Genomic DNA, 18,371 nt, shown 5'->3' with positions numbered 1-18,371 from the left:
GTCTGCCTGTGTGTCTGCCTGTGTGTCCGTCTGTGTGTCCGTCTGTGTGTCCGTCTGCCTGTGTCTGTGTGTGTGCGTCTGTGTGTGTCCGTCTGTGTGTGTCCGTCTGTGTGTGTCCGTGTCCCAAAGAGTGCCAATTGGGTTTTGTCTTATTGTCGTTTTAGGGAAAGAACATAGGCTCTGGGTGCCTGTTTGGCAGGAACCCAGGGCACACTCAGTCAAAGTACATCAGCAGTTTGGCATAAATTAGGGCACTTTCTTACAATGGTGGCAGGATGTTGGGCTGTGATTTTGTGAATATGAATGTCTCACCAGCACCACTGAGATTTCCCCATTTAGAAACTTTATTTCAATTGATGTATTTATGAGCTTGTATTAATACAAACCTTTTCAATCCTGGTAATTGACAACCGGCAAGCCATTCATCTAACTAGCAATGTCAATGCACAGTAGTTCTTTTTCTCCTGATGAAGATGGGAACAGTTCACAGTTGTTCGATTGGAAGCTTATGATAGTCATTTGAGGTGGTTATATAGGCAGTGATGAGGACAAAATGATTGCAGATTGGGTAGTGGGGCGGTAGTGTGAGATGGCTAAGCATTCTCGAGTTCTGGTAAAATCAGTGATGCAAGTGGCCATGGGGTCACTTACTCTATGCACATATGGATTCCCTTGATGGTATTTGCTTTGTGTTTTATCGACAGCAAGGACTGCAGTAGCCGAAGCAAGGACTGCAGTAACCAAGATCGCAGCAAGGACCGCAGCACTCGTAGCAGGAGCCACAACCGACACCGGAGCACCCGTAGTAGGAGCAAGGAGCGTCGACACCGCAGTAAGAGCAGAGAGCGGCGCCATCGGAGTAGGAGTCGGGAACGACGGCACCGTAGCAGGAGCCGCGAGCGCAGACCCTCCCATAGTAGAGACCGCTGGAGGGATGAGCGTGTGCGTCACCGAAGCCCTGTGTAAGTCTTACAGAAAGAACAGATCACTAAATCTTTCAATTGCAAAGTGGAATCCTTGTCCGTGGATATGCTGGGTTTTTTGGGTCTACTTTTCACATACCAATGAACATTTGGTTAGTGCAGGTATACAGACAAGGCCTTTATTTATTTATTTGTATTTATTTTATTTTATTTTAAAGGTTGACCATGTAGTTAGACCTTTTAACTGCACCAGAAGAACTTGCATCCCTGTTGTAGGGTGTTATTGTGCCAAGACGAAACTCGATTATTTTCAAGGATGAACCCTCTTTTGATCATTCTAAACTGTCATTTGTGTCACTTGACTATCTATTGTCTTTCCTTTATCAGTAGTTTTCTAAATGTTAATTCCATCAACATTATGTAGTGCATGGTGGGTTGCCTATTCCTATCGTAATGGTTTTGTGTTCTAGAACGCTGTAAGTTATGTAGCTATCAAGTGCTCCAATTGAGCCAAACGGATGGCACAGAAAGGTGAACACTTGCTTTTGAAATATGCTTTGAGCTCCAGGTCATGAGCCTAAATCCCTGCAAGCTGTATGCAGCCTTCCATTCTTCCAAAGTCCATAAATGGACTACCATCAAAACAAGCATTGGCATAGCCAATAGGTCTCGCCTTTGGGACCTTATAAGTGTTTGGTTATTCAGCACAATATCCTTGGTGCAACAACATCAACTGTTGCATGGCTAAACACTAAAAGGTCTGAAAGGCGAGAACTATTGGCTATGCCAATGTTTGTTTTAAGGGACATGAATATTGACAGGGTGTGAGAAAGAAGCTCTATATATACTGGACCAAAGTAAGGTACAGTGTGTATAGAGACCACAAACCCCAGAGGTATAACAGAGGTTAAAGTCAGGGCTGACCTTACTCTCAAAAGTGGTAGCTTGGTGAGCAGTAAGGCAGTACCAGAGGACAGTGTAAAGCATTTGTTGTACACACTCAGTCAGAAAAAGGTTTCACACACTCAAGGACTGAACTCCAGGCCTATTGTTTTTATATCAAAGGATATAGTTGTTTTGTTTTTAGAACCAACAGGTATCAAAATATACTTTTCTTAATTATGAGTGATCTCGGGTAAGTACTTTGCAGAAAGGTAATAACTTTGTAAACACAATAGGTACAGGGGTTGCAATAGGCAACACAATTCTAAACACAATTCAACATTGATCGCAATGGGTTTTTCCTACAAAAAGGCAGTTAATTACTTTGTAGATTACTTTTGTAATTCCAGGACTGGGCCCTAGATTCAGTCCTCGAGTGTTAGCTGGAAACTGTTTAGTAAAAACGTTTTGATTATTGCAATGCTTTTTAAGGAATATAAAGGTATTTTTAAAGTTCACACTTAGAAACTTTTCAGTAAAAATCTAGCAATGTCATCCAATGGGAGAAAATTCAGGTTACAGGTAAAGTACGTTCTCGTTACTTTTGTAATCCAGTACTGGGCTCCTAGGTCCAGCACTGGGATCTCTACTTAAGACGGGTAAACAATTACGTTTCAGTAGTTGGTATGATTTTTAAGGAATATTTCAAGTTTTCAAAAGTAGACACTTAAAAGAAATTTTACAGAAAAGCACACAATGGATTCCTATGGAGAAAATTCAGGTGACTAGCAAACCCGGCTAGGATTACTTTTGCGGTTCAGTACTGGGCTACAAGGTACAGTACTGGCTTCTTTCCTGATCACAGGTGAGTACTTCGGAATTCGGTATTCGGCTGATTTCATAGGAATATTTTAGAGTTTCAAAACTTCACACTTAGGAGATTTTTCGAGCCAAACCAGTCAATGTTATCCTATGGCAGGAAAGTAAGTTGCCTTATTGGGTGCCTTAGGGGCTTTGTAGTAGGGGCAATTTTTGTCTACAGTTAGATGTCCCAACTTCTTACAGTTGTTACAATATGCCTTGTTAGGATCAAAGGTTCGAGGCATGTGGGCTGCTAAATTCATATCTATTGCATAGATCGCCGCCTAGTGTTGGGTCCGGATGATTGCACATTGTTGTCCTGGAAGAGTCTTCGAAGTATCACGAGATAGGTGGCTCCTCCCCTGGACTACAGTGCGCATGGGCATCGACTCCATCCCCAGATTGTTTTTTTCCGCCATTGGGTTCGGATGTGGTTTCGACGTCTCTGTGTCGGAACCGAAAACTTTGTTCTTAAGGCCAAAAGGCCTTCGTTACCTGCGTCGGTATTGTTTGCGTACGGTCTCGAGCATCCTCCGACTCTCTGAGACGGAATTCTGCGGAGTCGAGTAACTCTTCGGACATCGAGGCCCTCTCGTCGCAGCAAGAGCCCGACGAACTTAACATGGAGCGGAGCCCGTTCAAGTTCTGCCCCGTCCGTGGATCCAAATATCCACATATCGACGTGCATCCGGTCTGTAATAAATGCCTCTCGCCGGACCACAACGAGGAAAACTGCATGGCCTGTTCGAAATTCAGGTCAAAGAAGACGCTCAAGCATCGGCGCGCGGCGCGCCTCGAGGCCCAGCGAGCGGCCCCGGCACCCGACGACATATTCGACGACCCCGCAGAACAAGGCGGTAGCCATCATCTTCAGATTTCTCCACCGTCGACGGAGGTCGAGGCAGAGCCCGAAGAACAAGTCGAAGGACAGGCCCTGGACCTTTAATACGTCGAGGAGGTAGGGGACGACGAAGAAGTTTATGGGGCCGCGGAAGATAGCTCGGAGGAAGAGCTATGCCCCGAAATCTACATGACTCAGGCTCAGGTCACGGGATCGCCACTCGGCCTTACCCACGACCCAGCACCACTATCCCCGGCCCCGCCTTCTGGCCCGGCCACGGACACTCATGCGGAGCCGCCATTACACGTATCGAAACCGAAACCTTCGGATTCGACGGCACCAAAGATGGCCGACGTCCCATCAAAATCGAAACAGAAACCATCGGATTCGACAAAAACTAAAATGGCTGACGTCCAACAAAAATTTGCGAAGCCTGCTCCTTCATCGACTCCGTCGACCTCCGGCCCACAGAAGTCGAAGAAGGCTGTCGAGTCGACAGCGCCGCAAAAGGTGCCCAAGGAATCATCCTCTAAGAAGGACGTCCATCAAGTGGCAAGCCCAGTTGCTCCGGCGCGGACCTCGAAGACGGCTGAAACGCCTTCGGCCGCCACTGCGGCGCCTACCAGTAAGCGCACAGTCGAGTCAAAATCGACTAAAAGCCATGAACCGAAGGCAGGGGCCACTACGCATCGGCACAAAGATACCGGATCGGCAGCAACGGCGTCGGCGCCAAAGACTGCAACTGGCCCGCGAGCCGTTGGTAACGAAGATTCGTCAACGGACAACTCGTCGGCACCAAGAGACTCCGACGCTACCGAACATCGGCCGTCACTTTCGACACCCTCTGCTTCCTTCACTAAGCAGGTCACCGACTCCCTCAAACGTATTCGGGACAAGGCTTTGCCATCGGCTCCCACGCCGTCGGCTCCGAAAACGGTGGACACACCTCAGAAGACCTCGGGCAAGCTTCTCTACTCTCTGCCGCCTAAGGTGGCACCAAAGGCGTTTGCACCCAGATTGGTGCCGAGGATCGCTGTAACGTCGGACACTTCCACGCACGAAGCCTTGGATCGACATCACGCCTCTGAAGACCACTCAGAGCATTACATCGATGCCCAAACGGGGAAATTGACCCTCTATAAAAGGAAAATTACTTCCCAACCACTGGAATCCTATGTCATTCCACTGAAAAAGAAAAGGCCGGCACAGGACATTCCAGCCCTTGTTGAACCAGTTTTGCCACCACCAAGAAGGAGTCCATCACCTTCCCCCGACCAATCAGGTGGAGAGGATGATGACCAGTATAATTTCCCAGTTGACAATGACCCTGATGTTCAACTGGACTCATATGGCGATACTGGGGGTCAAAGTGGACATCAGGTGGTACAAGATCCACAGGGGTTTGGGGCACGTACATCACCAACAGAGGATTCAGCAGCGTTTAATGCTTTGATAGAACGGGCAGCGGCAAATCATGATGTGGACATGCATGCTGACCCGGTAGAGGAGGATTTTTTGTTTGACACTTTCTCTGTCTCAGACAGGACAGTTAAAATCCTTCCTATGCTCAAAGGTGTCCTGAAACATGCCCCAGAGATCTTTAAGGAACCTACCAGGGCGAGAGTGGTGAACCCACGTATCGAAAAGAAATACAGACCAGCACCTGGAGACCCTGCATATATTCGGGGACAGTTGCCTCTGGATTCTTTGGTGGTCGCCAATGCCCGCAAGAGGGCGAACTTCCAAACAACGGGTGAAGCTCCTCCCCCAGACAAGGAGTCGAAAGTGCTTGAGGCATCCGGCAAAAGGGTGGCTGCGCAGGCTGCCAATATCTGGCGTATAGCAAACACACAGGCGCTATTGGCACGATATGATAGGGCGCATTACGACACCCTAGAACAGCTCCTTCAACACCTCCCTGATCAGTTTAAGGAAGGGGCCGAGATGCTCATACAAGAAGGAAAGCTCATCTCAAACGCAGCAATAAAGTGTGCACTTGATGTGGCTGATACAGCGGCTAGGGGGATTAACACTAGCGTTATGTTAAGGCGACAGGCTTGGCTTCGCATATCTGGATTTAAACCCGATATCCAAACTACAATACTCAACCAGCCCGTCAATCCAGACAGACTGTTTGGTCCAGATGTTGACACCACCCTGGAAAAGATTAAAAAGGACAATGAGACTGCTAAGTCCATGGGGGCGCTTCAGTCTCAACAATTCCGGGGAAGCACTTTTCGTCGCTCAGGAGCACGTGGTGTTACCAGAGGACAGTTGGGTCAACAAACACAATTCGCAAAAAGTGGTGCACAATCCTCGTACCCCAAGCAGGGTAGAGGGGGTTACCGAGGTAACAGTGCCAAAGGCAGGGGCAGGGGGAACAACAACTCCCGTTCCTCTGCCGCAAACAAACAGTGACTCTCTGTCACTGCCCCCCGACCATCCAACACCTGTCGGGGGGAGACTCCAGCAGTTCCTGCCAGTCTGGTCGTCCATCACCACGGACAGGTGGGTGAGAAAACTTATCCAGTACGGTTATTGTTTGGAGTTAACATCCACTCCTCCCAACATTCCCCCAAGACACCGTCCTATGTCAGCAGAGCACTTGCACTTATTGCAGCAGGAAGTTGTGGTGATGCTGCAAAAAGGCGCAATCGAGCTCGTACCAGTGGAGGAGGAAGGAACAGGAGTCTATTCCCTGTACTTCCTCATCCCAAAAAAGGACGGATCCCTCAGACCCATTCTGGATCTACGCCCTCTCAACATGTATATACTGTCGGAACACTTTCACATGCTAACACTGCAGCAAATTCTTCCACTGCTAAACCAAGGGGACTTCCTAGCAACCTTGGACCTCAAGGATGCTTATTTCCACATCCCACTCCACCCATCCCACAGAAAGTACCTCAGGTTCACCATTCACAACAAGCACTATCAGTTCAAAGTCCTACCCTTTGGGGTGACTACTGCCCCCAGAGTGTTTACGAAGTGTCTGGCGACAGTGGCGGCGCACCTCAGACGGCAGAACATACATGTCTACCCGTACCTAGACGACTGGCTTGTTCAAGCAAAGTCGGAACAACAGTGCGCCACGGACATGTCCCACACTATTCACCTCCTTCACAGTCTGGGGTTCTCACTAAACTACCCAAAGTCGCACCTTCAACCAGCCCATGTGTGGCAGTACCTGGGCGCGACAATAAACACCCTGACTGCTATGGCTCAGCCAAACCCAGTCAGGATCGATACAATTCAATCACTGATCCAGAGGTTCAGACCGCAGCACTCCCTACCAGCGAGAGTGTTCATGCAGTTGATAGGCATGATGGCCTCCTGCATCTTCATAGTCCCGCACGCGAGGTTGCACATGCGTCCGCTCCAAGAATGCTTGGCAAATCAGTGGACACAGGCTCAAGGGCAACTGACAGACCTAGTGTTGGTGACCGGTCGGGCATACAACTCTCTGCATTGGTGGAATCCACACAACCTTTGCAAGGGACGACCGTTCCAAGAGCCAGTGCCACAGATTATCCTAACAACGGACGCATCTCTCCAAGGGTGGGGAGCCCATGTGCTCCACTACACTGTGCAGGGACTGTGGTCCGCCCAGCAACAGAAGTTGCACATCAACTACCTAGAATTGATGGCAATCTTCATGGCGTTAAAGTCCTTCAAAGTACATCTGTGCAACAAGGTCGTGTTGATCCGGACGGACAACATGACAGCCATGTACTACATCCAAAAGCAAGGAGGCACTCACTCGCCACAGCTCTCCCATCTGGCTCAGAGCATGTGGAAGTGGGCCATTCAGAGGAACATTTTCCTCATGGCAGAACACCTCCCGGGCAAGGACAATCAGATGGCGGATCTGCTCAGCAGATACAGCCATCAAATGCACGAGTGGGAGATACATCCATCAGTACTCCACCCGTACTTCCAGCAGTGGGGTCATACAGAGATAGACCTGTTTGCCACAAGGGAAAACGCAAAATGCCAAAGCTTTGCCACCAGGTTCCCTCACCCGGAATCGCAAGGGAATGCGATATGGATGAACTGGTCAGGCAAATTTGCGTACGCTTTTCCCCCAGCGCCTCTCATTCCGCTGGTGGCAAGAAAGCTAAAGCAACACTCGATGACTCTCATCCTGGTTGCTCCAACATGGGCACGCCAACCATGGTACACCACGTTTCTAGAACTTTCCGTGGTACCGCATCAAAGGTTGCATCTCACATCCAGGCTCCTAACGCAGAACCATGGAGACATTCAGCATCCAGATCCGCAACAGCTCAACCTGGCGATCTGGCTCCTGAGGTCCTAGAGTTTGGCTACCTCAACCTGCCTCCTGAATGCATGGATATCATACGGGAGGCAAGGAAGCCCAATACCAGAGCTTGCTATGCAGCAAAATGGAAGCGGTTTGTCATTTACTGCACACACCACAATATCAACCTGCTAGATGCATCCATTCCTAACATCATCTGCTATTTGTTACATCTTTACAAATGCAATCTAGCGTACGCTTCCATTCGGATACATTTATCCGCCATAGCGGCTTATCTCCAGAATAGGCAGCATCTCTCTGTTTTCAGGGTGCCTGCCATTAAAGCCTTCCTAGAGGGACTGAAGCGAGTCATTCCTCCAAGAACACCACCAGCTCCAGTGTGGAACCTCAATGTGGTCCTCACTAGGCTGATGGGTCCACCTTTCGAGCCACTGCACTCCTGCGAAATTCAATTTCTAACATGGAAAGTGGCTTTTCTCATTGCTATTACATCGCTCAGACGTGTTAGTGAGCTGCAAGTGCTCACAATCCAAGAGCCATTCATCCAAATACATTCAAACAGGGTAGTGCTCCGCACTAACCCCAAATTCCTTCCTAAAGTGGTGTCACAGTTTCATATCAACCAAACTATTGACCTACCCGCATTCTTCCAAAACCCACAAACAGTAGCGGAAAGAATGCTTCATACATTGGACGTTAGGAGGGCGTTGATGTACTACATTGACAGAACGCAACACTTTAGGAAAACACAACAACTTTTTGTTGCCTTCTCAGCGCAGCACAAAGGCAACCCCATTTCCAAAGCAGGAATAGCCAGATGGATTGTTAAGTGCATTCAAATCTGTTATCAAAAGGCTAAGCGTACTTTAACAATACCCCCATGGGCGCACTCCACACGCAAGTTGGGGGCCTCCATGGCTTTCCTGGGGAACATTCCTTTGGAAGACATTTGTAGAGCAGCCACATGGGCTACACCACACACATTTACCAAACATTACTGTGTTGATGTGCATTCCAAACAGCAAGCAGCTGTAGGACAGGCTGTTCTCAAAACACTTTTTCAAGCTTCTGCAGCTGGCACGGGCAACTGCCCTTAAGGGAGGGACTGATGTGTATTCTATGCAATAGATATGAATTTAGCAGCCCACATGCCTCGAACTGAATATGCTACTTACCAGTATGCATCTGTTCTTGGCATGTAGGGCTGCTAACATTCATATCGCCCGCCCTCCTCCCCGGTGCCCGTAGCGGCTGCAGATACTCTCTTGCATTCATCATTAGCATGGACATCCTTTACACTATTTCACTCCATCTCTGTCACAATGGCTAAAAACAATCTGGGGATGGAGTCGATGCCCATGCGCACTGTAGTCCAGGGGAGGAGCCACCTATCTCGTGATACTTCGAAGACTCTTCCAGGACAACAATGTGCAATCATCCGGACCCAACACTAGGCGGCGATCTATGCAATAGATATGAATGTTAGCAGCCCTACATGCCAAGAACAGATGCATACTGGTAAGTAGCATATTCATTCTTCCCCCTATAGGGCTGAGGCACATTGGGAGTAGTTTGGGACCCACCCCCCTGTCCAGGTTTTTGGGCCCTTTGGAAGACTCAGACTTTATATCTTGGTGGTTCTAACCACCTTTCCCCTGGGTAGGTTTTGTAACCACTTCCTTTTGGTCACCCCCAGTGGCTGTCCCTGTTACCCTAGTCTTGACCCAATGGTCTGCCTTCTTTCCCTATTCTTGGGGAGAAATTAGACCTAGGTCTACCAAATGCTGATGCAACTTTTCATTTGTGCAATTACCTAAAATGTGTTCCTTCATAAACAAATTGTAAAGTCCAGAAACATCATGCAAGTTATGTCCAGTTAACCAACCGTCCAGTGTCTTTACTGAGTAGTCTACAAAATCTACCCAGGATTGGGGCTGGGTTTTGTGAGCCCCCCTGAACCTCATGTTATACTCCTCAGTAGTGAGCTCAAATCCCTCAATCAGACTTTTCTTCATGAGGTCATAGGACCCTGCATCTGGCCCAGAGAGGGTCAGAAGCCTGTCTCTGCAGTTACCAGAGAACAGTTCCCACAGGAGTGCCCCCCAGAGAGGTTTCTTAAATCTTCTGATATCACAAGCCCTTTCAAATTCTGTAAACCACTTGGTGATATCATCACCTTCCTCAAATTTAGGGACAAACCCTTTGGGGATTTTAGGATCATAAGATTGCTCTCTCTCCTTATTATTGGTATTGCTGCCACCAGAGATGGGGAGATGGGGGTGGGGCTAACCCCATCTCTTTTCTTTTTTTTCCAGAGCCAGGAGTCTGGACTCTAGATCTAATCTCTTGCTTGGCCAACTTGGCTAAGAAGTTGTCCTCTTCATTGGGGCTCTCCCCAATGTGTTCTCTGGGGCCCTGCCCACCTGTGTGGTTCCCAGGCTCCTAGAAGCTGACTCTTGGAGTTAACTGTGTAGAGACCCTTACTTCCCTAGAGATGGGGGGGCGGGGGGATTATTATTATCCTCCTCCTCTTCTTCCTCTGACTGGGTGTCACCCTGTTCAGAGGGGTGGCCTTTTGCATACCCAGCCAGGAGCTCCTGGAGCCCTTGTTTGGTTGGATGCAGGCCCATGACTATGTTTTTAATTTTGCATAAGAACCTCAATTCCTTAAAATTCTAGTGTAAGTAGGGTGTGAGGTCGAGCTCCTCATGGTGTCCTCTTCACTAATAGCAGGGTTCTTTTGAGACCTTCTAACCTGACACTACACCCTCTACCCTAGCTGTAGTGACTTTTATTTTTCTAAAATTCTAATGGGACTTAAGCAAGGCCCTACCAGACTTTTAGTATTTTTGGAAAAAATAATTTCAGAATTCTAGAGGCAGTTTATGAGTTCTGTCGTGTGATCACATGGTAACCAAGTAGTCCAACAAATGCACGTTTGTACCCCACCGCTGATACACCAATGTGGGAAAGTGGCTCTATATATACTGGACCAAAGTAAGGTACAGTGCGTATAGAGATCACAAACCCCAGAGGTATAACAGAGGTTAAAGTCAGGGCTAACCTTACTCTCAAAAGTGATAGCTTGGTCGAGTAGTAAGGCAATACCAGATGATAGTGAAAAGCATTTGTTGTACACACTCAGTCAGCAAAAGGTTTCACACACTCAAGGACTGAACTCCAGGCCAATTGTTTTTATATCAAAAGATATAGTGGTTTTATTTTCAGAACCAATAGGTATCAAAATATACTTTTCTTACTTATAAGTGATGTCAGTTAAGTACTTTGCAGAAAGGTAATAACTTTGTAAACACAATAGGTACAGGGGTTGCAGTAGGCAACACAATTCTAAACACAATTCAACATTGATCTCGATGGGTTTTTCTACAAAAATGCAGTTAATTACTTTGTAGATTTCTTTTGTAATTCCAGGACTGGACCCTAGATTCAGTCCTGGGGTTTAAGCTGTAAACCGTTTTGTCAAAACGTTTTGGTTATTGCAATGCTTTTTAAGGAATATAAAGGTATTTTTAAAGTTCACACTTAGAAACTTTTCAGTGAAAATCTAGCAATGTTATCCAATGGGAGAAAATTCAGGTTACAGGTAAAGTAGGTTCTCGTTCTTTTGTACTCCAGTACTGGGCTCCTAGGTCCAGCACTGGGATCTCTACTTAAGACGGGTAAGTAATTACGTTCCAGTAGTTGGTATGATTTTTAAGGAATATTTCAAGTTTTCAAAAGTAGAAGAAATTTCACAGAAAAGCAGACAATGGATTCCTATGGAGAAAATTCAGGTTCCTAGCAAACCCGGCTAGCATTACTTTTGCGGTTCAGTACTGGGCTACAAGGTACAGTACTGGCTTCTCTCCTGATCACAGGTGAGTACTTCGGAATTCGGTACTCGGCTGATTTTATAGGAATATTTTAGAGTTTCCAAACTTCACAATTTGAAGATTTTTCGAGTCAAACCAGTCAATGTTATCCTATGGCAGGAAAGTGAGTTATCGGTTACCAGGTGAGTACTTGACCAGTGAAGTTAAGGTTCTGGGCATAGACTCTGGCGTCCCCTAGGGTCAGGTAGGTACAGTTGTTACACCATCAGCGACACAGGGGCAGCCGGGTGCAGAGGTAGTTAGGCCCAATGTTATCCAATGAGAAGCAGGGGGCCTTCGGTTGGTGGCTGCTGGCTAGCAGGCCACGCGGCTGTGGGAGCTGGGCTCCTGGTCACTTGCTCAGGGCAAATGGGGGAAGTAGGATAGAACACTGGGTGCACGGCCAGAGGCACTCGGGCGGCTGGGTGCAGGGTGCTTTTGATCCGTCGGGCGCTCAATGTTATTCAATGGGAAAGGTAAAATGGGAACAAAGGCTGCAGACTCGGGGACGGTGATTCTTCAGGTGCGACCACCACTTTGAAGGTAAGTTGGGATCCTGGAGAAGGGGTAGGTACCCCAAAGGGAGGCACAGGGTGTCGCAGGGCGCCGGGTGCAGGGGTGTCTTTGGGCATTGGGAAATCTTACCCTCGGTTGGTCGTGGTTGGAGGGGTCCCTGGTTCTGGGGCTGCAGGCGTCGTCTGGTTCATTGAGGAGGGTCTTTGGACACTCGACTTCGGGTCCCAGTATCCGGGGGCTCATCCTCGTGGTCTTGGCTCACTCGGGCACGGGACGGGCTCGGCGGGTGCAGAGTGGGTTGGCCTGGTGCTTCCTGGCTGGCACCAGGGGTATGGTTGTTGGAACAGAGCCTCTGCTTATGGGAGTCCCAGTCTTCAAGAGGGTCAAGGCAGGCAGGTCCTCCGGGGGTCCCAAGGTTGCTGTCCGCAGGAGTCGCCGGGATTAAGCAGGAGCAGGTTCCAGGATCGACAGGCCGGTAGGGCTGGGGCCAAGTCAGTGGGTGTCGTCCTGTTAGCAGCTGCACGGCGGGTCTTCTTCTTGATCTTCTTTCTTCTTTTCTTATCAGGATCAGAGGAAGGAAGGTTCAGGGAGCCTCTAAATACTTAATTTAGGGGTGTTACAGGTAGGGCAAGGACAGGGACCAATATGGTCCCTGTCCTGGGGTGGGTACACCCCCTAGTCTGCCCCTCTCCGAAAGGGAGGGGGGCAGGAGCCTAGCTGTGATTGGGCAGGGCTCCCCATCCTCAAGATGGCCGGAGCCTGGGGTTGTGCTTCACCTCGCCTGAGTGGTGGGGTTGGCACAGGCTGGCACAACCCCTTCCTGACGTAGGGTTTCCCGACACCGGTGGTGGGCCAGTTGCTGGGTTGCTGGGTACAGCAAATGGTCTGGAGAAGATCCCAGAGGCGGCAGGCCTTTGAAGCTTGCCCCTGCCCATCCTGGGGGAGGACACCTAGCACCTCGCCCAGGATGTGCATTGTTGCAGGCCCAGGAGAGCGGGGGGCTCTCCACCCAGGGGTCCAGCAACATATCTGCTGTGTGGCAGCCTCTCAGTCCAGGCGTGGATTGTAGGTTAGGGTTCAGGGGGCATCTCTAAGATGCCCTCTGGTGCATTTTACATCACATCTCACACTGGCATCAGTGCGGGTTTAATGTGCTAAGAAGTTTGATACCAAACTTCTCAGTCTTCAGTGAGGCCATCATGGTGCTGTGGAGTTCGTAATGTCGACCTCCCAGCACCATATACTCTTAATGGCAGCACTGCATTTACAGTGCCCAGGAATGGCCCTGGGTACTGTAGGGGCACAGGGCTCATGCACCTGTGCCCACACCACTGGTATAGGGCACCCAGCTAGAGGGGTGACTGAGGTATGCCAGGACAGTGGGTCCTGTGGGCATGGCACACAGGGATGTGTGCCATGTCGACTCTTTGTTTAGTCATGTACTTAGACACTCAGCCTGCAAAGGCAGTGTGTGGGTGTCAGGGTAGAGGGCCTCTAAGGGTGGCACAATAAGTGCTGCAGCCCTTAGGGGTCTTCTCTGGTCACCATGCCCTGGGTACCTAGGGTACCATTTTCTAGGGGCTGACAGGTGGCCAGAGATGCCAATTGGGTTTTAGTTTCAACACAGTTTTAGGGAAGGAACAAAGGCCCTGGGTACCTGATTGGCAGGAGCCCAGGGCACACTCAGTCAAAGCACATCAACAGTTGGCACTTTCTCACACAGGGCGTGAGGGATTTTTTTAAGGAACATGAATATTGACAGGGTGTGAGGGATTTTAAATTAGTGTGTGTGAAATATGGATGCGTGTGTGTACATGTGTGTATGTATGTATGTGTGTGTGTATATATAAATGTGTGTGTATATGTATATTTGTTCTTGAATCAAAACAAGCGATCTCCCCCATGCAGAATATCATAATTAATTACACACTAGTGTAAATAACATTCAACACGATATGTTGTCTGACAATGATTTTTAAATACTGAGCAATTCTATCCTGGTTTGAACTCCTGCAGATGGAGGGAACATGTAATCTTGGTGTCTGCTAGGAAAAGGTAACTTAACTCCTGGCTGTGTCAGATGGCAGAGGTTGCAGTTTAAAGACTAAATGATGCCCCCATCACGTGGGGGTCAGATGTTGCAGTTTGCATAAGCAGTGAGCATCTGTGCCTGAAATGGCACAGCAGGCTAAAGGGGGTCACTTAACAAAAAGAAATAGGATAGATCTAAAGCTGCAGGTGGGAGAGAGACATACCATTAATTACAAATTAGTCGCCTCTTGGACTTCCAAGCATTGCAAGAACATCTGTAGCTCACATAAGCTGCCTCTGCGGCGCTTTGCTGAGCACTTGAGCTAGCACATCCCATGCCTTTTGCAGTCTTGATGAGGATCGAATTAGTTTGAATAATGTGCAGAGTTGGTTATCCTTTCTGTGTGTGTGCAGGGGGTGTCCCACTGTGTTTTGTTTTCTAAGAAACATGTCTTAATATAGCGCCTTTGCGCACTGTCTTGGCTTTGTGGTGTTACTGAAGTGAGGGAACTGGCGAGTGCCATCAGAGAGAAGTCTGTGCGCTGTATTGTGGACAGTTAATAGAGGTGTGACCACTGGAGGTTCAGTCGCATGCTGGGAGAAGTGTAAAATGTGTAGGTTCTCGTTTGGCTATCTGTGACGTGCACTGGAATAACAAAGAGCGCTGAAGAGAGCGAGTGTTGCCTGAGCTGAGCTTGCAGATGAGTGAATGGAGATACCATTCTTCACACAGCCTTTAATAGCAGGTCATAAATGTTGCAGTTTTTTTTGACTGATAAAGCAACTTTCACATGGGTGCACAATTTGATGCGCCCAGGATTACACGGCATGGCATAACTTGGCATGGAGGATAAGCAGCCGTGGTTATTGTTGGCACATTTTGACCAGTCATTGGGTTGTATCTTTTCACATCCGGGCTATCCAAGATTAAACTACTAAGCTCGCGGTACATACAGCGCCTAGAGGCACTGCCTTTTGTTCTCTGCCACCTGTATGCATTGCCTCATAATCGGTGTACGCTTGCGGTGTGCCTGGAAGCGTGGTTGAATAAAGGGGGAAGCTGTGGTGCAATGCCTTGGTACCCAGCCCTGCTGGGAGGGCGGGGTGGAGGATGGAGAAAAGCAAAAAGGAGAGAGAGAGAGAGATAAACCTGAGCTGGGAGTAGAAGCATTCGTTTAAGAAAGCGATTCGGAGAAGAAGCAAATCAGGGTGAGACCATCACAAAAGGAAGTGGGGAGAAGCACACGGGTGAAAGAGAGCAACAGGAAGCGCAGGGGGAAGAGAAGAACATCGGGGAGACAGCTGGAAAAACGCTGATAATCTAAAAAACAAGGGAGAGAGGCAGAGTGCTGAAAGCAAAAGAAAAAAAAAAAGCCAAGCCACGAAAGTGATCGGACTGAGGCAGAGGGGAAAGCACAGGAAATAAACATAAGTAACTTAATGACCCCTGACGGAGGAGACAGATAGCGGCTGCGCGCGTGCATGCAAGCAAAATCCTCTGGTAGTAATTGTTTTTTACCCCCTTACTGAAAGGCGAGCAAACCGCGCATGCGCTGCTCTAGGCTCGACCTAAAAATCAAGTAATAGGAGTTAAATGTTATTTATTGAACTTGGAAATGGCAGTAGTATTGTATGAAACACTATATTAAAATATGTTTTTGTTAAAGTTCTTTTTTACGTAACATCCTCAGCCTTTTTCATCCCACAGTTTTCAAATGTTGGCATTTAAGAGCTCATGTAAATAGCCAAAGAAATGTTGGGATTTAAGAACTCATATAAATAGCCAAAGAATGCTAAGTGCTAGGCACTAAAGGCCAGGACTGGCTCGAGGTTGTCCCATGATGTTGGGCACAGCTGCAGTTAGGCAGACCCTTTTCATGATCACCTCTGTATAACTGACAGGTAATGGCTTTTATCAAGATATGATAGGGCAGCTGTCATGTGGAAGAATGTGTCTCGTCATATTTGCGTTCTAGAGAACAATAGATTTGGAAGTGAATAAGCCTCTCCCGCCCCAGTACATTTCATTATGAAAATGAAAGAAGCTAGACAAGTTAAAATAACCATTATTTCAAATTTAAAACGTTATGTATGTATTAAATAAAATACATTTCCAATCATCTTCTTGCCACAGATTCCTCACCTTTTGAATATTCCGGAGGCTTCAGGCTGAATCCAGATACTTTTCAGCAATACCTATGCATGCTAAAAGGTGTTGTCATGCGCCTCTGCACTGGAAATGTGCGGGCCTATAGAAGTCAGTGCTCTGTGCAGACGGCAGTTACTTTTTTCTTCTGCGCCTCTAGACGCGGATCCGGGGGTCCCTCCATTTCTCTCTGAGGCTCTTTTCTCCCTGTGGTCATGCCACAGAAGAATCTGTCCAGGATGGTGATGTGTAGGGCGGTGGAAGTTCTTATCCTCCATCTCTCCACCTTGGAGGTTAAGATTGATATTTCGACTGAGGTCCTTCAACTGGGGAAGACATCTTTGCAGCCCCTTTCTTTCAACGAGGCACAAACACATACTGTATTGAGAGCTTGAGTTAAGCCATGCTCTGGCCTACCAATTAATCAACAAATAGCTAGGTGCCATCTTCCTACTCCAAGCCACCGGCTCTTCTTTCGCAGCACCCATCACCCGAAAGCCTTGTGGTGCAAGCTTCTGACAGCCTCTCTATTCCCAACATATTTCCTACCACTCCCCTGATAAGTGAGTGGATACATTTGGAAAACCTCTTGTTCGAGGCATGTGGGCTGCTGAATTCATATCTTAGCATAGATCGCCGCCTAGTGTTGGGTCCGGATGATTGCACCTTGTTGTCCTGGAAGAGTCTTCGAAGTATCACGAGATAGGTGACTCCTGTCCTGGACTACAGTGCGCATGGGCATCTTCTCCATCCTTAGATTGTTTTTTCTGCCATTGGGTTCGGATGTTACTCCTCTACTCCAACTTCGGAACTGAAACTAAACTACCTTCTAAGGCCAAAAGGCCTTCTACTTCGACGGTATTGTACTCCTTCGGTACTTCTTAACTCGACCAAACTTTCCATCTCGATCCGGTCGTCGACGCGGGCGTTGGGCCTTTCGACGCCACGTGGGCCTGCTGTCGATGGAAAGGAGCCCGTTCAAAAGGTGCCCACAATGCCACTCCAAATTCCCGCATACTGACAAACGTACAGTATGAAACAAGTGCTTATCATCGGAACACAACAAAGAAAATTGCCCAGTGTGTGCCCAATTCTGTTAGAAGAAGACCATCCAGAATCGATGGGCAAGAGATGCAGCGGCTGGAACCGGAGAACATCTTCGATGATGAACACGACCTCCCAGAAGCGGCGAACTCTGATCTAGAAATCGTCACCGTTGAGGACCAGTCGGACTGCGATGACCAGATCACGCTGGGGCAAAACTTGAGTACCCAGCCCCCAACACCGCTTATCCCAAAAGACAAGGCTCCGGTCGAAGCATCGCCTAAAGGCCTTAGCCGAGATCGACAAGCTCCTTCAGAAGCCCAGCCTTCCGGCTCGGCTCCGAAGCCCAAAACCAGGCCTTCTGATAGCCCAGGACAGAGTACCACTCTCCCCAAAATGGTTGTCGAACCGAAAGTCGTCGAACCGAAAAAGGTCGTCGAACCAAAGGTCATCGAACCGAATAAGGTGGTTGAATCAAAGAACGTCGTCTAACCCAAAATGGTTATCGAGCCGAAAGCTATCGAGCCAAAGAAGAGCCTCGAACCAAAACAGGTCGTCGATCCAAGAAGAACACCCGACCCAAATAGGGCCGTCGATCCTAAAAAGAGTGTCGATCAACAAAAACAGGATCACACTACAAAGCCCGTCGAGCCGAAAAAAGCCATTGACTCGACCAAAAACATTGAGCCGAAAAAGGCCGTCTAGCATAAAAAACGTATCGAACCAAAAGCTCCGGTCGCTCCAAAACAGTTCGTCGACCCAAAAAAGGTCGTAGAACCGAAAAAGACTGTTAAACCTACAAAGGACGTCGAACCGAAAAAGGTTACCGACCCCAAAGCAACAGCCGAGCCGAAAAAAGCTCCACAACCAAAGGCCCTCGAGCCAAAAAGTCACAAGCAAGTCACTAAGCCAAAAACATTGGCGCCGAAGCCACGGACAGTTGAGGAAGAACTCTTCCATCCTGATCCAGTAA

General features: G+C 48.3%; 1 protein-coding gene across 2 annotated transcripts in view; it reads left to right on the top strand.

The window, feature by feature from the left end:
- Nucleotides 1-18,371, top strand: part of RBM23 (RNA binding motif protein 23) — a 501,634-nt gene that overhangs the window by 208,409 nt on the left and 274,854 nt on the right. For both annotated transcript variants that reach the window (XM_078644883.1, XM_078644882.1), the window contains exon 5: nucleotides 705-962. In XM_078644883.1, the coding sequence (XP_078501009.1) occupies nucleotides 705-962 (258 nt within the window). The remainder of the gene's footprint in view (nucleotides 1-704; nucleotides 963-18,371) is intronic.

This window comes from Lissotriton helveticus, chromosome 5_1, assembly GCF_964261635.1.
Source record: "Lissotriton helveticus chromosome 5_1, aLisHel1.1, whole genome shotgun sequence".
In the NCBI taxonomy this organism is placed as follows: Eukaryota; Metazoa; Chordata; class Amphibia; order Caudata; family Salamandridae; genus Lissotriton; species Lissotriton helveticus.
This window is presented reverse-complemented; position numbering and strand designations above follow the sequence as displayed.